Source organism: Meriones unguiculatus, chromosome X, assembly GCF_030254825.1.
Source record: "Meriones unguiculatus strain TT.TT164.6M chromosome X, Bangor_MerUng_6.1, whole genome shotgun sequence".
NCBI classification, from domain to species: Eukaryota; Metazoa; Chordata; class Mammalia; order Rodentia; family Muridae; genus Meriones; species Meriones unguiculatus.
Window position 1 is genome coordinate 41,346,620 of NC_083369.1, and position 22,061 is coordinate 41,368,680.

General features: G+C 39.1%; 1 protein-coding gene across 2 annotated transcripts in view; it reads right to left on the reverse strand.

Moving 5' to 3' along the window:
- The window catches only part of Slc9a7 (solute carrier family 9 member A7), a 143,276-nt gene that overhangs the window by 19,657 nt on the left and 101,558 nt on the right, over nt 1-22,061 (reverse strand). The window contains exons 13-14 of one of the 2 annotated variants that reach the window (XM_060374882.1): nt 14,009-14,068; nt 8,670-8,733 (exon numbers count right to left, since the gene is read on the reverse strand). In XM_060374882.1, coding sequence (XP_060230865.1) covers nt 8,670-8,733; nt 14,009-14,068 — 124 coding nt within the window. The remainder of the gene's footprint in view (nt 1-8,669; nt 8,734-14,008; nt 14,069-22,061) is intronic. The other variant, XM_060374883.1, reaches the window with a different exon arrangement.

Sequence of the window (22,061 nt, forward strand, 5' to 3'; positions counted from 1 at the left end):
GATAACTTAGAACCCCTACACAGATGTAGCCCATGGCAGTTCAGTCTCCAAGTGGGCCCCCTAGTAATAGGAGAAGGGGCTGTCTCTGCAATGAACTCAATGGCTGGCTCTTTGAGCACCTCCCCCTGAGTGGGGAGCAGCCTTGCCAGGCCACAGAGGAAGACAATGCAGACAGTCCTGATGAGACCTGATAGGCTAGGGTCAGATGGAAGGGAAGGAGGACCTCCCCTATCGGTAGACTGGGCAAGGGGCATGGGTGGAGAAGAGGGAGTGAAGGCGCAATTGGGAGGGGCTCAGGGAGGGGGCTTCAGCTGGGATGCAAAGTGAATAAATTGTAATAAATAAAAAATATAAAAACCCCACTATCTCAAGCCAAAAAAAAAAGAGGATCATTTTTGTTGTTTATATTAAGTAGGGTTCATCCATACCTGAGTGTATGTTATCAAGGTCCCTTTTAGAATCTAAGAATTGGTTGCCAAAGGAACCAATTATATGATTAAAAATTAATGTTTACTTCTAACCCCAACCTTTATGAAGGGAAAGGGGATTGGGGATTTAGTCAGTCACTGACAGCCAATGATTTAATCAACCATCTTTCTGTAATGTAACCTCAAACAAACAGAAAACCCTTAAGTGATGAGGTCTAGAGAGCTTTGTGGGCTGACGAAGTTATAAAGAGTGGTATACCAAGCAAAGGACATGGCACCTCCTCCCTACTTGTCTTATTTATCTAGTTATTCATTTAGTTATTCATAAATGTATGGTTTAGTAATAGTGAGCAGAGTGCCGTCCTGACCTCTGTGAGCCATTGTAGCAAATCGGAGAACCTGAGGAAGAAGTTGTGGGAGCTCTTAGTATATTGCCTTGCTATGACTAGCTTTAAAAATGGAAGAGAGGCATGGGCCAGGAAATGTGACTGGCTTCTAAGAGCTAAGCATGAATCCCAGCAAACAAACAAAAAGGACACCACACCTTAGTTCCATGGAGGCAAAATAAGATGGAGAATAGGATTCAGAAGGCCTTACACAAAACATTACAAATTAACGAATAAACTTAAGATAGCTTAAAAAAATGTTGGAAACTATCTTAGCAATGCCATTAAACTGGGCTAGCACTACTGGCTCAGGCACAAAGGCACTCCAAACGGTACAAGAGTAACTCATAGTACATCATAACACTAAAAATGCACACTCCTGATAGAGATTTCAGATGCCAATGAGACATGTAATGCATGAACTTATATGCTAAACTACATGGAACAGATCATGTGTGGAAAAACTTGTGTTACACAAATGCATTTCAACTCCCACAGTATTAAAATGCAAGCACCCCTCCTTAAGGTACCATAAAATCCCCAATTTTCTGTGAGCAGGGCCCTTTGAGCTGCTAAACTTTCTCCGTTTTCCCTTTTCTAGCCCATCTCCTCCCTTGGAAGTATATTATCTCTAAATGAGCCATCTGATTCTGCTGCAACTATGTCTCTTCTCAATGCTTTGGTCTGCAATTAAAAACCTGGAAGTTCTCTAGAAGTGACCCTCTAAAACCTGGTATCTACTAAATATCAGCTGGCAAGCCAGTTAAGAAGTAAGATTTACATTTCTAATTTCCTATACTTTCTTCTCATTCTTGGGACATGCTGGAGGAGCCACTCCAAAATATAGGCACAGGTTGGGCAAGTAAGAGTCATGACAGTACCTGTCACTTGAACACTACTATAACAGGATAATCTAGTCATAAGCTAAGGTTAGAAACTAGCCCTCACTAAATGCAAGAAAATATTCAATTAACAAGGTATATTGTAAAATCATATACCACCCACATCCTGCAGTAGCTCTCTGGTAGGGATTAATAACCTTAAAGAAATCTGGAATGTTTCCCTCCCCACCTCACCCCCTATAACCATGCAATTATTCAGCAATCCTTCCCTCCCTCCTTTTCTTCTGCTCCTTTCACATTCCCCAAGGCTGCCTGGGACAGTTGGTAGAGGGTGGGAAGAGTGCTATCTGGGTACTTACTATTGGTCCAGATGCCAAAGACCAAGGTTACAATCCTGGGCATTGAAACACTAGAGGACCCAGCTGTGCAGAGATCCATGAGGTATCAATGGCACAGTGACCACTGCTGTCTCTACTGGACTTATCTGGAATGTGAGAGTTTCACCTGCCTCTCCCCAAACCTCCTCCTTTTTGATATTCTATACTTCTTTTGACTACTCTATACTTCTCTTTCCTGTGTACAAAAGACAATCCTATCTCTAACAGTAACCTCCCAGGTCATAAGACACTTCCTTGAACAAGAAATCCAGGTGGGGAGAATTACCTATTTTCATCTTAATTTAGATGGTAATCTGAAAAAAGAAGAAGAAGAAGGAGGAGGAGGAGGAGGAGGAGGAGGAGGAGGAGGAGGAGGAGGAGGAGGAGGAAGAGGAGGAGGAGGAGGAGGAGGAGGAGGAGGAGGAGGAGGAGGAGGAGGAGGAGGAGGAGGAAGAAGAAGAAGAAGAAGAAGAAGAAGAAGAAGAAGAAGAAGAAGAAGAAGAAGAAGAAGAAGAAGAAGAAGGCCACGGATATTACGTAAGCAAGATTCTTCTCTGACACACCTAGCCATTTGGGCCTTTTATAGTCTCTCATGAGAACTATCTGGCTCTACAAGGTTAGAAAAGAAAAGAACAACCCCCGTGGTATCTATAGAAGGCGCTATTGAAAGGCATGGTTCCTGGAGTGACACCAGTGATTTGTTCAAACCCTGGCCAAGTATAAGTAAATCTAGAAGGGTTAGACACTCAAACCAGTGTTTCTAACTCTCTGACAGGCCGTTCTCAGTTCATTATGTAGTATGATGGAAGTGGGAAATGGACCAACCCATCAGGTCTTCTTGAGTACTTTGCACATGAGACAAAGGGTTACCTTTCTGGACACAAAAAGCCTTCCATTTCTTGTGTTTGCATTAGGCCACACACTACAATGCACTGCAAAAATTGGAATAAATCTGATCTTGATAACATTTAAAAAAAGGCAAATATTTTACTGTAATGCTATCTATAGCCTCAATATAAACTAAGTGATGGGAGATTTGGATGAAAGGGCCTAAACTTGATCCTGCTTAAATCCTTGAGAAGAAAGAAGATCAGGGAGGAAACTGAAAGATATACAAACAGAATATCTGCTCAAAATCCTATTGGCTGTCTGCTCAGAACATACATCCTCCCAGATAAGGAACAAAATGTCTAGGATCACAATGCCTCTAGGGATCTAGAGATGTAATATGATGATAGTCTCCTTGTAGCAATTAAAAATGTATTAAGAAATGTATTATGATAAGATCAGAGATGTTACTCAAGCCAAGAAGAAAACCTTGCTGTTATTCAACAGGTTAGTTGAGGCCTTTAGAAAATTAAGGTTACCTCAAACTAGCCCTGCATCTACTGTCTTTTTCTTTTTTTTTTTTTTTGGATTCTGGCCAGAGCCTAAGTATTTTTTTTCTGGTACTTTGCACTGCCTTGCCTTTTTTATTTTCCTAAAATCTCCTTCCCTAACTGACAAATGGCAGATCTCTGCTAGTAACTCAAATGTCATGGCATTTTTCCTTCTTTTCTTCACTTACATTTCTGAGAAACTACTGAGCTTTACCGCTTGCTTGTATTGGATGTTTTTTTGTTATTTATTTTGTTGTTGTTGTTGTTGTTTATTTTAAAGATTTATTTTGTGTGAATGGATGTTTTGACTGCATATATGTATACGAACCATGTGTGTACCTGGTACCCCCCAAAAGTCTGAAGAGGGCTATAGGTTCTCTCAGAACTGGAGTCTGGATGGTTATGAGACACCATATAGTTGCTGGGAATCAAACCCAAGTCCACTGAAAGAACAGCTAACTGCTGAACTCCTAACTGCTGAATCATCTCTCTAACCCTATACCTTTTTCTTTTAAGCTCTAATAAATTGTCCTTGATCTTCTGTTTGAGTCTTAAATTCTTTTACTAATGAGACGAAGAATCCTAAGAGGAGACCCTGATTTCCATGCTATTATCTGATAACCACAATGGGATTCCTCAAAATTCTCATAAGAAGTAGGGATTGAACTCAGATCATCAAGCTTGTCAGCAAGAACCCTTCCTAAATGCAAAGATAGTCTTATTCATATAAATCTAGCAGTAGTTGTAACTTTTGTGCTTTAGCTTTCTTCATCGTTTTTCTTTTAGCATTGTTGGAATGATATATACTAAATGATAATAACTTCACAATTTTAATTCATTTTTCCATTGGATTCTTATTATAATTGTTCTTTTGTATTTTGTCACACTCTTAATATGGAACCATCAGTATGTTGGTTTTTTGACAGTTTGAGGTATATCATTTCTAAACTTAAAAGTTAAATTGATGAGTACAACTGTCTTCTAAGACCTGATGGCCCTAGAGATGCCAACAACATCCCCTACCCTCCAAAACAATTTCTTTTGCTAAGGTGCAAAAGAAATCCTGGCTCACAATCAATAGGAATAGCAATTTCAGACTAAACGTTTGCTGCAGGGATTTTAGCTAATCACTACTACAAGGGGTCCTCTTTGACAGATAGGTAGAAGAGGAAGAGGGTTCCCAGTCCTTCTTAGGCAGGGACCACACTCTTCAAAGGCATAGAAATAGTTACAAAAGATGCAGCACCATCCTTCAAATCCCACTCCCTAAAATCCCAGGGACTGCAGCTCTCAGAGGAGAGTTGAGGCAGGAGAAAGGGAAAAGAAGAAGGTATGGAAGGCCTTACAAAATTAGTATATGAAAAAACCAATCTGACAAGGAGGAAGGGTGGAAACTTCCTGCCTGGGACGTGTTAAAATGGTTGGTACCACTAAACAAGCACGGAGGCACTACAGGGTAATCCATGGTTCCTTATTATACTCAAATATACCTATGGACAGAGATTTAAGATTTACTGAGACATGAAGTTGTATGTAGAACTATAGTTCAGATCATGTGTAGAAAAGCCTGCACTATACAAATGAACGAAAAAGCTCACACTATGTAAGTGTGTAAAATAGTCCTCCTTAATTAAGGTCACAAGAAAGCCCCAACTATGTATAGCAGGACCATTTGAACTACTAAGCATTTTCTTTCTTCTGGCCAACTTCTCCTTTCTAAATGTACTCTCTCTTAATAAACTCTCTCTCCTACAGTGGTGTGTCTCTGCTCAAATCTTCATTCTGTAACACAAACAAGCATCTGGAAGCCCTCCAGAGGTGTCCTCCTATCCCACTATCAGCCAATATTATAACATCAAGGAAGTGAATGCCAGTGACAACTTAAATGATCTTGCAGGTGTTTTCTCAGCCAAGGCTCAGTCCTCCCATGCTTTGACTTTGGCTCTGAATCAGAGAATCCAACTGAGCCTACCAAATTTCTGACTTATTGTACTTGAAGCCAATGATATCCTTTTAAGGCAAGAAATTTGAGGTTCCTTGTTATAACAGCCTTCATAGGCTATGAGAGGTGAGCAAATAAAGTCATTTAATTTGGAGCTTTCTTTTGTCAAGTACCCAAACCAACTTGTTGTCATTTGATAACAAAGAAGTTAGAAACTAGGATGTCAAGCCCTTGAGTACCACAGGGTTGATTTCCAAGCTCTATCTAGTGTGTCCCAAGATGCACACAAGTTCCTTGGGTTAAAGTGAAAATGCAGACTTGGTTTAAGTGGGGCTGGGAGATACCTGGGAATCTACATTTCCATTAAGTTCTCTCCTGACTTCCAGGCTTCTGAGCCACCAGAGTTAAGTGTGACCTCCTATGAGAGGAGCAAATAAGGTCTTCCATGATGGACCCTGCCATGACCCTGATTTATTATCCAGTCAAGCCCAGTCCTTCAGAACAGAAACCATATTTCTGTCATGTGCCTAGTCTTAGTGTCTGAAAGTTCTAATAAAGTAACAGGCATTTAATGAATATCTTTCAAGTGGCTGAATAAATTCAATTCACTTCAGAGGTTTAGAAAACAGCAGCAACAACAACAACAAAACAGCAACAAGGGAAATCAAGGAGCCAAAGGAGCAACTTTAAAATGAAAAGAAAAAGCTGAGGCTTAGATCTTTAATCCCAGCACTCAGAAGGAAGATCTCCCTTAGTTTGAGGCCAGCCTGGTCTACATAGTGAGTTCCAGGCTAGCCAGGGCTATGTAGAGAGACTATGTTTAAAAAAGAAAAAAAGAAAGGAAGAAAGGAAGAAAGAAAAAAATTAAAAAATGGGAGTGGAGCGAGAAGAAAGTCACTTTAGCAGTTGTTTGAAGTTAAAAATTTAGGTGGCTAAAGTATCAGATTTCAGCCAGGGGGAGGTTCCAGGGACAAATTAATCCATCTTGCTCACAAAGTTTTCTGTCAATGCAATTCTGAACAGCTGTTTGAGCACACGCACACACACACATACACACACTTTTCCTTTCCTCTACACTCCATTAGCACATCCGTTCGTGCACTGGTCTTGCTGGTATAGCAGGAGTCATTCCCTGAGTTGACCAGAGGGGCCTCACCCATGAGTGGTCTTCTGGAAAACTTGAGGAAGGAAGTGGATGATGTGTCAGCACGTCTGGCCAACAGAAATCCCAGCTGTGTCTGGTCTGGCATGAAAGCCTCTCTCTAATGGAATGAGAAGCTACTAACCCTTGGTCCAGGCAGCTTGCTTCCAGCTGAGCTTGGTTTTGTTTTGGTTGCAAAGTCGCCAAGACCTCTAGAGAAACAAAACAACTGTGTTTTTAGGTCTTGTTTTGTTCTGATGAGTTCAACTTGCCAGAAACACAAAGTTGGAGTCTGCCCACAATATTCGTAAGCTTTCCTCACAGGGCCAAAAGTTTCAGCCAACTGCTCCTAGCTTGTAAGCTATGAGACTGTTTACAGCTTGGGCTTCTAGTAAGAAAAACTGTCTTTATTGTAGAAAATGCCTTTCCTTCCTGTATCGTATCACTATCTTTACCTGTAGACAACTATTTAGAAAACCAGGTCAAGAGAACTGCCCTTTCTAGAAGAGGACAAATATCTGGATTTCCCCTACCTCTAATTCAAGTTTCATGACATTACCAAGCAGGGAAACCACAAGAACCTAGAGTTTCATCCACAATGAGAGACCCACTGATCTCTCTGGTTGCTCATAGTCATTGAATACTCCTGGGCACCCTGTTAGTCATTCTCTGGACCAAGAAAGCCAGATGAGGAAGATGTATAGAAAATCATTTATTCATGAGGATTGAGTCTTAGAAGGAGTTTTGGGGAACCACACTGGAATTCAGCCTACTTTTTCCGTCCTAACAGTAATCTTGAATGTTTTCGAAACGCCAGCAGAGAACTGACTCTGACCTCATGTGAAACTTGTAAGGAGGAGGTCAAGGGAAGTTGTGACAGACACCCAGTTCCAGGCAACCAAACCAGGCCATAAGAATATAGAAGAAGTAGCCAGCCAAGTCACAGCCATCTTGTAGCGGCCAGCAACCCAAACTGACCTGTCCAGGGTGCCAAGTCATTTACCCCACCTGGAGAAAAGGCTCCTGTAGCCTCTTAGCATGTATGAGATGCCAGAACCAACACTTAAGACAACTACATGGAAATATTTGACAGCACATTCATCACTAAGTCTAACAGCAAGTGCAATGCTCCCGTGACAAGAAGCTAATTAATGAACAGAGGGGATGTAAGAGGGGAAAAGAGACCCTTTAATTCTCCAGTTCTCATTTGTTGACACCCAGGAATTTCCATGTAATTTGCCCAGGACATTTGAGAAATATCACACTTGGGATTGTTAAAACTGGATAATTACTTGTGCCTTACGTCTAATTGCTTTGTGGCCTATATGTATAAGGATTCTTTGATGAATATTTTCTCTTTACTGACACTCCTTTCTCTACCTGCCAGCCAGTGAGATGTACAAAGAAGTCTCTAGTTCAAGGATGGAATTCTGTGGAAAAGAAAACTAACCATCTCAGTATGTACTGTCCCCAATAGCTAAACTCATTTGTAGATGAAGCCGTCTCAAAATCCCCAAATCATACATGTGGCTATTGCTGGGACACTTGGGTGTATGTTTCTCCTACCAGTCACATTTGACTCTCTTCTAGTGTGTTCTGTCTTCTGCTCAATCAACAACCCTGATAACTTTGCTTTGGCTCAGCTTCAAGTCCTTTTCTCTGGTAGATGTCAAGCACCTGGGTACACCCCAAGACTTGATGGGGACTCCCAGGGCCGCACTGCCAGCAAAGTTGACTTGTACCTTTTGCTGCTGTTAACATTTCAGCCATCAGGTCTTTCAGTAAGCAATGCTTCCTGAAACCAACAAAGCCACCTCGTTTAATTATTTTTCTGCAGGTGCTTGAATGCAGAGGGAGAGGCAATGTGAAACATTGAGAATGAAGATGTTTTGACTCATGTGGAACTATCTAGATGGAATAGATAGTTCCTCATCTTGGTAACCAGCTATTCCTGGCCTGTCACTTTCTCATCATTTGGCCTTAGGTGACTCATTTAAGACTCTCAATTTTCAGCTTCTAACCTATTTAAACCAGAGTTTATAGCAGCAACCTAAAAGGTTGTGGTTGAGATGACAATGAGGGAAGCCAGAAACAATGCACAGCATGGAGGAAATGCTCAATTTTAGCAATTTTCAAATCATATCTTTCCTAGGTAGCAGCACTTTGTGACTTACCCCTTGTAAGACTTGAAAGCTGTCATTGTTAGGTGGTGGGTCTTGATCTGGGTCAACACCAACCCTAAACATCACCAGGAAATAAGACAAGGAGAAAAACAGAAAACATTAGCTTGGATCATGGCAGCCTTGCTTGCTTAGTCAGTGAATATCTTCCCAAAGCAGAAGAAGTGGTTAGCTTTAAGGAGAGAAATGCCATCATGCATAAGTCAGGTCCACACCACAGCAGATCCCACAGAGTTGCATGTTATAAGTACTCATGCCCTTAGCAAGGCTTCTGGGAAATATGCTGGCAGCTTTCCACCTGCCTTACTGTACCAAGAAGTCCCCATTGCTAAACCATGGGTCTCTTCTGCTTGGCTGCTTCCTCACTTCTACCCTGAAATGCTTTGATGCACACAGTATTTTGTTATGAAATTAGTAGGATATACAAAAAAGCATAAGAGGAATCTGTAGTAAACACCTGCATGGCTACCAAGACAGTCTACCATTAACATTTACTATAGCTTCTTTATTACTATCTTCTCATCTCTTCATCCCACATCTTATTTCATGATACATTCCTTCTGACTTCTTGTGTATATATGTGTGTGCTTGCCTGCACACATCCGTGTATGCTTGCACGTGTGCTTATATGTCCCACCCAACACAAACATGTGTTGGGTTTGTGTTTGTGTTGGGTGGGACAGGGGGCAAACTTGGGTGTCGTTCTTCAGAAGCCATCCACATTGTTTATTTGAGACTGAAACTCTCATTTGGCTTAGAGATCGCCGATTAGGTTATGCTGACTGGCCTCCAAGCCCAAGAGATCTGCCTATCTCCCCCGTGCTGGGATTATAAATATGTACCACCATATCTAGTTTTTGACATAGGTTCTGGAGATTAAACTCAGGTCTTTATGCTTGAACAGCAAACACTTCACTGACAGCCATCTCCCTAGCCTCCCTTCCCCTGACTTCTTAGGATGCATAATGATGGAATCTCTCCTCTACCAAACTAAAGTCAGGTTTCTTTGAATCATCTTCCTAGCTTTTGGGCTTCTTCCTTTTTCATTACCAAGTTTTATAAAGAATCTTTCAAAGCTCGTTTAGCCAGAACTCCCACCTTTGATAGTCGATCCCCCTGCCAGTTCCCAAGTGATATCTGATCTCCATGGCCTGCCTTTAGCAAGAAAACTCCCTTAACTCTAGTAGTTCCTCTCAGCAAGTTTCATTCATTATTCCCTATTACTCTCTCCTGTTGCAGAAATGCACCACAGTAGACTCTATATCAGTCATTGTGATCCTCACTAAATCCTGCCCTCGCGTTTTTAACAAGTATCACATCCAGTCATTAACTGGACTCCTGGTGTACTTTTAGTCCTGTGATCCCACATCTACCTTATCAAAGATGAGTAGAGAACCCACATATTTGAGAGAACTTATATATTTGAGAGCAACTGAAGATAACAGAAAAGGGCCAAGGGGCAAAAATTCACTTAAAATAAATTTCTGAGACACACTAGGACAGTTGTCCTAGCTTTGCCATATGCTACCTATTGCTGCATGTATCTGTTAAGTTATTGTATCTATATCTTCCCCATTCTGAATTGTGATACAAATAATATAGATAACATGGAGCGATGGGAGAGAAAATAGAACACCAGGAAAATTCTGTATTCCTTTCAATCTTCTGATATCTCAATACTTGGACAGCATCATAAAATGTAATAGAGCATCAAGCTTTCATCATATCAGGTGTTATTATAAGCTTGAAGAGAGATGCTTTCCAGTCCAGTACAAGGATATTGTAGTCTGGCAAGCAGAAAATGGACTAGACATCCAAAACCCAAAGTACAAACTTATTTTTCTTCTTTTTCCTCCCCATTACCTGTAACATCTGGGATATTTCTAGAGAAAAGAGACTGCATAGAAGAAAGAGGTAAATGATAGCACAGATATACTCCACTTCTCAGCATCAACCTCTATTTTGTCCTGTCTCAATTTTGTTGACCAGCACCCCAAGGTGTATACCTCTGGGGAGGGGATAGAAGAAAAGGAAGCAGCCACCTCATTTTGTGTTGGAGGCAAAATTTTAGCCACAAGATAGAATTCACATACACAGTATATACTTACACGCAGGGCCTGGCAGTGTTCTAGACACTTAAAAAAAAAAAAAATCCTGTCCTGGACCAGGCGCCAGATTCTTCACTGTGGGCCGGGACCAAATGGAAAAATATGGTGGCAAAAGAGTACTTACTGATAATGTTTTAAGTGCATAAAAAGAAGTGGCACTTTGATACTAGAGAGACATATGGTCAGTAGTCTATGCTAGATAAGTGGTCAACTGGAATATCACCGATAAATGGACATCTTGACAACATGTACCACCTAGGAGGATGCAACAAAAAACATGTGGCAATACTTTTACAGTCGTTTTGACAAAAATGATTGTTTTCCTCTGTACATAATCAAATACCAAAAATCCTAATTGTAGACATTGTGTTAAATAACTATCCTGAATACTTAAAAATCAATGTTATAAGAGACCTTGAAAAGTGAGTGAATTGCTGAAAGAGAGTAAACAGAAATAAGCAATGACATTTGTTGGATCCTGTGCATGTAAAATTCATGTTACTTTTCTCACGAGTGATTACATGGGAGACTGGACTCTAGAAGCACTTAGGAGTGGACTCAGGACACCTGACTCTGAATTAAAAAAAAAATGACAAATGTTAGCTAACTGCTGAGTGCAAGTTAGTACCTGGGCATTTGCTGCTCCATTCTTTACTTTTTGTGGACAAACTTTAAATCACAGTTAGGAATACTTTTGGTAAACATGTTTCAAAAACACATCGGTCTATTTTCCTATCTGTAATTAATGGATTAATACTGACAGTTGATAAGCTCATTTCATTTCAGGGTCTGAAAACCGCCAACTGTAAATATTCATCACACAGTGTACTAGAATAGGTAATTATAGGCAATGGGCAAATAAAGATTTCACAATCGTGCAAAATTTTCTTCTTGATAATTTCAGAAATGTGTTTTGCTGAAATTCTCTTTCTCCAAAAAGTAATGGGCATGAAGAAAGTCTTAAGTTGACTCAGGCACGGTTAGTGAAGTGCTAAGAAACACAGCAATGTTCAGATCTGGTTGTGTCACTCCCTGGAGACTTGAAGCTCTGGAAATAGTCCTGCTCAACACCCACTTTCCTTCCTGGGATCAGTCTTTTGTGCAGAAGGTCCAATATTCACTGGGGCCACTTGCTATCAATCACATGTCTGAGAGCCTAAGGGAACTGCCTCACCATCCCAGACAGACTTAAAGGGTCTCATAGCGGTACCAACTACTGATATAAAGTACTAAGATAGGAGATTCAAGAAGGGATATAAATACTTGCTTTTCAGCTTGCCATGGCTTTATAAATGATGCCTCAGAAGATAGACAGGGGCCATGGACACAAAGGTTATTCTGTAATTTTTTTTCCATCTGAGGCTATTTATGTTAGAGTGATTTAATAATTACTTTTCTGGCATTTGGAAGGACCCTTGGACCAATCCCCAAGGATGACACACAGTACACTGGGATTCCTATAAAGGGCTCCACCCTTGGGGCACAGGCCTGAACCAAACTAGTCTTGGTGAACAAGAGGAAAGCAATGGGCCAGACTATTGGAATGGCGCTATACAGCAAGAAAGACCAGACACAGGCTTTTGATTGCAGACTCAGAGCACCATAAGATGTAGCTTTCTCAAATTCCTTGTTTTGGCAACTGTTTATAATGTATTGATCTCCTGATTGTTACAACATCTGGGATGTTACAGAAAACTGGAATTTCATTATATCACATTTCAGCATTCAGGTACATCTAGGGGGATGTATCTGCAACAGACACAGCAGTCTTTTCTTCTAGAATGAACTGAATTATCTTTAGTTTCATTGAGAATGAGACAAATGTGGGAATTTTATACCAAAGGAAAACACAAATAAGTCAAATAGACGTGTTTTTTCTGGAACAGATAAATACTCCAAAATTAATAACTTTCATTCTAGAACAATAACTTGTCTACTATAATGAATAAAATGCTGTGAAATCTCAGAAAAAGTAGAAGCTTTCTATTTTAACCAATACTTTTTTGGGTAGTACTGGGAAGTAAATCCAGGGCCTCAAGTATATTAAACATGGATTTTACCACTGATACATACCTCCAGATATCAATAACATAAATAATCAAGGTTCTGGATAATTTAAGGAATATGAGACATGAATCTTCATGTAAATCTTGAGCATCTGATTATAATATAAACTCTTGTGCCTCAAGTGTAATGACTTAATACTGGCCTAAAAGACCCTATTCTTTGAAGGCAGAACAGTTCAGTAGAAAGGATTCTTCTGCAACTTCACTAGTAAATGTGCATCATAAGCACATATTGCAACAGTAATAAGAAGCTCAAACCCTGTGAGATATTTCAACACTTCCATGAATTTCATGCATACCATTACAGCACATATCTGGTCTGTATTCCAAGACCCACACCCCATATATATATATAAACATTATATATATATATAATGTTTCCTTCACCCTGTCTTCAGTAAGCAGAATATTTTCACAAAATCTAAGTTCAGGCTGATTTTGTATTGAATGCATCTACAGATAAGACCAGGAAGAAGGCATATCAATTGGAGATCCAGAAAGGCAAGAACAAACACTGGAGGTTTTTACTTTGCTCCTATGTCACCACACTTAAACACTATGGCATCACACACAGTTGGATGTAGGTCAAGAAACAAACTGTATTCGTAGAAACTTCATCCTTTTGTTTATTAAAAAACAAACAAACCTATGTTCTTCATGTCATCTGAACCATCATGAGAAAGTATAAATTTGCAAATGCATACTTAAAAAATACAACACATTTAATTAAGATCACATGAGTTATGCTCTAGTCAAGGCTGAAATATGAAAATTCTTGTTCTCTGCATTAGTTACAATCCTTACTTACTAGATCAGAAGCAGGATTTTCTGGAAAGAATACACGTAGTTCTAAAAATGAGCTGTCCCTTAACACTAAGCTCAGTTGTACCAAAAGAAGACATTAATTTAGGCTTTGGGGTTGAAAATACATGGTCCAAAATGTGGCAGGAAATCTCATAATCCCAATAACATTGACACACCAATCAACATGGAGGAAGGACAGAAAGAATTTTTAGAACTGATTTCCCTGTTGCCCACTGGGGTGAGAATCAGTGCATTCAGGAAGTAAAAAGCAAAAAAGCATAAAGCAAAATCATTTGAGTTAGACAGAAGAGAAACAAAAGCCAGTGGATTATTTTCTGAGTAGTCTCCATGTCACCTGAAGTACTGCCAGTAGTGCTCATTCTGGTCCTCTTCAGAGAGCTCCTCCACACCAACTCTGGGCAGCAGAAGAAGGAAATGTGAATGTGATGGGACAACACAAGAACCTGGGATCTCTGGCATCTGACCTGGACCATGCCATGAATAAGGGCTAGCTCTCACCTTTAACAGAAATTCACAGTCCCTGTTTTGGCTAGTACTGGGCATGGAACCCAAAGTCTTGAAAACACTAGGTAAGTGATAACCATGGAGCTGCATAACAATCTTCGGTAGTCCCCATTTTCTAAAACCCAAGAGGCAGAGAGGTTGCTAAAGCAAAAATGTTAGAAGGTAGGTCAAATGAGAAACAATTGAGAATGATTTTAAATCTCTCAAAATATAATACAATAAAATCAAATGAATAACTGTACAGTATAGAAATTAATCTACAAAAATTTCTGGAGTTATTCTGTTTCATAAAGAAAAAAAAACAGATGAACGTAAAAAAGCAGAAAAATGTGGCTAAACAATTAACATATATTTAGAGTACATGTAAATTTTATAGCTAATTAACAGAGAAAGAAAACCCCACAATATTACTAAAAAAAAAAAAAAAAAAAAAAAAAACAACAATACAGAGAAGACAAAGATGGCCATTTTTTTTTAAAATAGATATACAAACCACATTGTCTACAGCTTTAACCTAAAGGCCAGGAATCCAACCCTGACTCTTCTCTTTACTTTAAGGTCTCTGGCTTGATGTGGCCTGTCACTTTCCTTAATGATTTCTGGATTAATCAGACAATATTGTGTTTTACCATCATGCTACAACACGGTTTTGCAAACTCAGCACTTCCGACATTTGAATCTGCAATAATACTTTGTTAGGGAGCCATTCTCCTGTGCACTGTGGGATGGTTAGTAACATCCTGCCTTCTACTTACAGGATGTCAACAGCAACAACCCCCTATGCTCCAGGATGTAGATCTTTTTGGTTAAAAAAAAAAGGCAGTTGTTTTTGGTAAAAAAGATCTCCAGATATTCACAGATGTCTCCTAGGTGGGGAAAAATTACCCTTAGTTGAGAACACTGTACTAAATCATGTACTCTTAATGGGGTAATGTCATCCCTATGGGTGTGAAACTGGTTCTTGTGGAACATAGACAAAAACAACCCCATAAAACATACCTTGGATAAGTTTGAAACCATCCAAAACATTATAAAATATAGGGAGCTATAGCAGATCTCTATAAAAATTTTCACTGTAGTTAGTTGGAAAAATTGAGAAATACTGTGATAGACAATGCTCAAATTTTCATTATGCTGTATACCTTGAAAAATACAAGAGATCATGACTCCTTATGAGGTGACACTGTGGAAAGAAACCAGGGCCTCACACATGCTAGGCAAGCATTCTGCCACAGAGTTGTATCTCATACCCCACAGTACAAGACTTCATCATATTTACTTATAATCACATTTTATCATTGCACTGATTGTTACTATTTAATTGGTAAGAAAACTGAGAGTCAGAGGTTAAATGACTGGCCCACAGTAAAAAAGGGTAAAATTGATAGAGGTACAATTCCAATATAGAAGTGTAGACTCAGGGACCCCAGTTCTTCCTGCTAAAATACTACTTCTGAGCATAATGTTGCATCTTTTAAAATATCAAGTTACAAACACTATTATGTAAAGAGCATAGGGTTTCTTCTCATCTTTAATCATTAGTCTGTCTTGTAGAGAATATTATCATAATTTTTGAGACCAATAGGATTAAAACCAGAGTGTTCTTAATTGCCCTTGAATGATTGTGTTACTTCTCTGTGGGGTGCAATAATTACTTGTTCATTTGGTTACCTGAATGTGTATACTTCCACTGCCTCCCTACCCAGTCTTCATTCCCATTTCATGTTTGTACTACAAGAGAACAATCATCATGCCACCACAATGTGTTTGAGATACATAGAATGTTCATCTGTTGAAATAATTCCGAAACCCCTCTAAGTTGCCAAAATTATGTCTTTTGTAAATAACAGTACTTACTCAAGAGACTAAGAAAAATATTCAGTTTGTATATTAACTAAAATATTTGAGCATTTTCCATTGCATTTTCTTTTTTTATTATTGTAATTTCATGTATTTATTTATTATAAAAATTTATTCATTTTATATCTCAGCTGTAGACCCCTGCCTCGTCAACTCTCAGTCCTACCCACCCTCCCTCTTCTCCCCCTATGTCCCTTCCATAGTCCACTGATAAGTGAGGTTCTTCTCCCCTTCTATCTGGCCCTAGCCTATAAGGTCTCATGCATCATCTTCCTCTGTGGCCTGGTAAGGCTGCTCTCCCACCCCCAGGGAGAGGTGATCAAAGAGCCAGCTACTGAGGACATGCCAGAGACATCCCCTGCTCTCCTTACTAGGGAACCCACTTGGAAACTGAGCAGCCATGGGCTACGTCTGTGTAGGGGGTCTAGGTCCTTGGTTGGAGTATCGGTTGGAGTGTAGGACCCCCTGGGCCCAAATTTTTTGGCTCTGTTGGTCTCCTTGTAGAGCTCCAGTGCTCTCCCATGTCTTTCTATCTCTCCTTTCTTCCATAAGATTTTCTGCACTCTGCCCAGAGTTTGGCTATGAGTCTCAGCATCTGCTTTAATACTCTGATAGGTAGAGTCTTTCAGGTACCTCCTGTGGAAGGTTCCTGTCCTGTTCCCTGTCTTCTCCTACTTCCAATGTCTATGCTCTTTGTCCTTCTGGATGAGGGTCCTTCTTGTTGTTTGACACATGCTGGAGAGGTCGTGGAGAAAGGGAAACCCTCTTCTATTGCTGGTGGGAATGTAAACTTGTACAACCACTTTGGAAATCAATCTTGCACTTTCTCAAACAATTAGGAATAGTACTACCTCAAGATCCAGCTACACCATTCCTAGGCATACATCTGAAAGATACTCAACCGTACAACAAGGGCATTTGTTCATAGCAGGTTTATTAATAATATCCAGAATCTGGAAACAACCTAGATGTCCCTCAACAGAGGAATGGACACAGAAATTGTGGTACATTTACACAATGGAATACTACTTAGCAATTAAAAACAAGGAAATCATAAAATTTGCAGGCAAATGGTGGAAACTAGAAAAGATCATTCTGAGTGAGGTATCCCAGAAGCAGAAAGACACAGATGGTATGTACTCACTTATAAGTGGATAGTAGACCTATAATACAGGGTAATCATACTAAACTCTATAGTCCCATTACATTTTAAAGTATCAACCACAAAACACTAATTTAAAAATATAATTTGGACTTATGGACATAAGTATCTTGGCTTTGGAATTGTAGTTATATTCATATTCTTCATAAACATATTGAAGTTACAGCCAGCTAGGCATAATAACATACATGATCACAGCTAGCTAGGCATAATGATACACGCCTTTAATTCCAGCATTCTGGAGGCAGAAGCAGGTGGATCTCTTTGAGTCTGAGGCCAGCCTGGTCTACAGAGTGAGTTCCAGGACAGCAAGTGCAACATAGAGAGGCACTGTCTTAAAAAAAAAAAGGAAAGAAAGAGAAAAAGGAAGGAAGGAAGGAAGAAGGAAGGAAGGAAGGAAGGAAGGAAGGAAGGAAGGAAGGAAGGAAAGAAGGGAGAAAGAAGGAAGGAACACAGGCAGACATAAATCACAGCTAATCTCTTGTTCCTTACAGTAGAACCCTGAGACCTGCCTTGGTCCTACTTCTGAGCAGCTACCTAACCACTCATCAGTAGTTGAAGAAATAAGGAACAAATATGAAAGTAATCCCTGATCCTACTGCATTCACACAGGGTTCAAAATACCATAATGAATATCCGGAGATTTCCGAGTCAATTTAAAACAAAAACAGGGTTACAGAATTACTTAAATCACTAAGTAGCATCATAAGCCACAAGCCAAGAAAAATCAATTACTCTCATTACCTAGTTTGAACAGAACTTCTTTTGGTGCAATTTCTGTAAATATCAGTGTCTATACTTAAATAAATATTACTAATAGACATATAGACAATATAGTGATCTAGAACCATATATATATTCCATATATATTTTTTCAACAACAGTACATGTTGCTTTATTTGAGTGTCTAGATAGAAATTGGAAAAATGGATAGAAATAAAATACAGGAACAGAAATCAGTAAAATGAAAATCAGATAAATGGTGTAGTATAATAAACATATAATAAAAAAATAAAAACACTTCTACAAAAACCTAGCAGCTGGGCAGTGGTGGTATATGCCTTTAATCCCAGCACTGGAGAAACAGAGGAAAAAGGTTCTCTATGAATTCTGTCACCCTGGTCTACATAGTGACTTTCAGGACAGCCAGGGCTGAATAATGAGACCCTATGTCAATAATAATAATAATTTAAAAAAAAAACTTCCCCTAACAAACCCCTTTTAAGTCTAACAAAAAAGGGGTTTCGAGATAGGGTTTCTCTGTGCAGCCTTGGCTGTCCTGGAATTGTAGACCAGCAATTCACCTGCCTCTGCTTCCCTGAATGCTGGGAGTAAAGGCACATGCCACCACACCCAGCTAAGACACACATTATTAGGAGTGAAATGTAAAATAATAACAACAACAACAACAATAACAATAATGAAACAGTAGATATCACCACAGACCCAAAAACATCTAAAGAACAATCAGGGAACACCATGTGTCTTAGTTAGGGTTTCTATTGCTGTGATTCAACACCATGACTCAAAAGCAAGTTGGGGAGGAAAGGGTTTATTCAGCTTACACTTCCACATTGCTGTTCATTGGCAAAGGAAGTCAGGACAGGAACTCAAAGCAGGGAGGAGCCTGGAGGCAGAGCCCATGGAAGGGTACTGCTTACTGGCTTGCTTCCCATGGCTTGCTCAATCTGCTTTCTTACAGAACCCAGGACCATTAACCCAGGGATGGAACAATGGGCTGGGCCATCCCACATCAGACGCTAAGAAAACCAACAACCTCACATATACATATATGTAGGCAAAACACAAATGCACTTTAAAAAAATTCCTTATAGTCAGATCTTATAAAGACATTTTCTCAACTGAGACTCCTTTCTCTTTCATGTAAAGTTGACATAAAACTAGCCAGTATACTATTAAGTTTATAATATAGATCAAACTGATAAATTTCATAAACTATCACAGTTCACTCAATATGAAAATAACAGCATCACAAATTACGTAGTTTAAAGATTTCTGAAAAAGAAGTCTTCAGACCTAGATGATTCCACTGGAGAATTCTACCAAAAAGTGAAAGAAAATAACTAACAGAATAACTAAAGAAGAGTAGAGAACATAACCCAGTTCATGTTGTGAGGCCACATTGCCCTGATAGCTAAACCAGACAAATGCAGTGAAAAAAACATAAGTACAAACCATACCTGTGTGAACACAGAAAAAAAAATCATTAAGCAAGCATTTGCTCATGGAGTTAAGCAGTGTTAAAAATTATATGCCATAACCAAGTAGGGTTTACTTTAGAAAAGCCAGACTGGTTCAGAATTTGAGAACTGATCAATGCAATCCACCAGAGTAAAGAGCTAAACAAGAAATAGTATATGATCATACCAACTGATGCCAGAAAAAAATTGTTAAAAACAAACATGAGGACCAGTAAGATGGCTCGAGGAGTAAAGGCACTTCTTGCTAAGCCTGGTGAGCTTAGTTCCACCCCCAAGGTATACATTGTAGAAGGAAAGAACTGACGCTTAAAAAGCTGTCACCTGGCTTCATATACATGCAATAGTATGTGTGCCCTGCCCACAAATAAATAAAATGTGATATTTTTAAAAGGAAGAATCTAAAAGTAAACGTTAGAAGTATATTTATTCAATCTGATGATGAACAGCTAAAAATCCTTATAAGCTACTATGACACCCAAAGAAAAAATGCTGTACATTGCTATTAATGTTCAGAGCTGGGTAAAGATGCCCATTTACAGTACTTTCATAAAACATAGAACTAAAAGCCAGCCAGAGCAATAATACATGAAAAGAAATCCAAAAGCATGTTGACTGAAAAGGATGAAATAAACTATTTCACTTTGCATAATTATGTAAATAATCCAGAAATTATTATCAATGTAGAAATTCCCAAAGACTATGAAAACAAACAAACACTGCTAGGTAGAGTCTTTCAGAGGCCTCTTGTCCTGTTGCTTATTTTCTCCTACATTCAAAGTCCATCCCATTTGTCTTTTTAAGTGAGGATAGATCATCTTACCCCGGGGCCTCTTTCTTGTTTATCTTCTTTAAGTGTATAGATTTCAGCATGTTTATCCTATCTTATAGGTTTATATAAGTGAACAGTGTATCAAAGCAGATACTAAGACTCATAACCAAACCTTCGGCAAAGTGCAGGGAATCATAAGAAAGAAGGGCGAGTTAATATGACCTGGAGAGGACAGGAGCTCCACAAGGACCAAATATATCTGGGCACAGGGGTCTTTTATAAGACTGTTTCTCCAACCAAGGACCATGTATGGTTATAACCTAGAACCTCTGCTTAGATGTACCCCATGGTAGCTCAGTATTCAAGTGGGTACCCTAGTATGGGGAACAGGGACTATTTCTGACATGAACTCAATGGCGGGCTCTTTGACCTCCCCACCCCTCAAGGGAGGAGCACCCCTGCTAGGCCACAGAGCAGGACTTTGCAGCCAGTCCTGAAGATACCTGATAAACCAGGGTCAGATGAAAGGGAAGGAGGTCCTCCCCAATCAGTGAACTTGGAAAGGAGCAGGGAGGAGATGAGGAAGGGAGGGAGGGTGTGTTTGGGAGGGAATGAAGGAGTGGGCTATAGCTGGGATACAAAGTTAATAAACTGTAACTAATATTAAAAAAATAAAAATTAAAAAAAGAAAACTTGTACAGCCACTCTGGAAATCAGTGGCTGGTCCTAAGGAACCTGGGAATTTATATAACTCAGGATTGAGCTATACCGTTCTTCGACATATACCCAAAGGACACTTCATTCCACTTCAGAATGAAGTTGCTCAACTGTGCTGAGTTGTTCTATGTATTAAAGTCAGCAATTGGAAACAACCTAGATGTCTGTCAATCACTGAATGGATGAACAAAATATGTTATATTTGCATAATGGAATATTACTCAGCCATTAAAAAAATTTAAGCAAACAAACAAACAAATAAGCAAACAAAAAGTACTTCCCAGAACTAAAAAAGAAATTCAGCAAGGTGACAGGATATAAATCTAATAAAATGTGCATAGGATTTGTATGCTAAAAATGACAAAATACAAATCTGAAAGAAACTAAAGAAAGATAAAGAAATGGGGAAACACACTATATTCATGGATTGGAGGACACAACAGGATGCAGATGTTAATCTCCTTAAAAGATAATATGTAAAATACAATTCCTATGAAAAGCAGAGTAAGATTCTGTTTACTTTTCTTTTATTCAGTTATTTTGAGACAAGGTTTCTTTTGGAAGGGATTTTTTTTATTATTTTAAATTAATTAATTTATTCACTTTACATCTGATCATAGCTCCCTCCTCTCCTCCTGGTTCCAGCCCTTCCTCCCTCTGCCCCAATCCCCATTCCTCAGAAAAGGGGAGCTGTTTTAATTTACTCATAGAAAAATCTCAAGCCTAAGTGTGAATATTTCTAAATACATGAAAGTGAATTTTTATAAATTGAGTGAGAAATTAATTATAACAGACTCTGTGAAGTTTTCAAATAAAACTCCTAAGTTATATATTATTGTTCAATATTTTCGAAAGCCTGTGATAATTACAAGTATCAGAGAGTACGAGATATTACAAAATTTTGTTTATTAGCTGTCTCACAATTCTTTATACAAGATGAGTACCCCTATTCCAAAAGTATGAAATCTGGCAGAAACTAACTTCATAGTGCACTGACTGCAAATACTTCCAATTGTACACAGGGTCAAACATCTGTCTTGCCCTCGTACTGCTACAAAGAACAAAGACACTGCCATCTGGTGTTTCAAGTTAAAAGCCATATAACCATAATTTCTTTCTTCAGTTTTATATTCCCAAGGATAGACTATGTTTC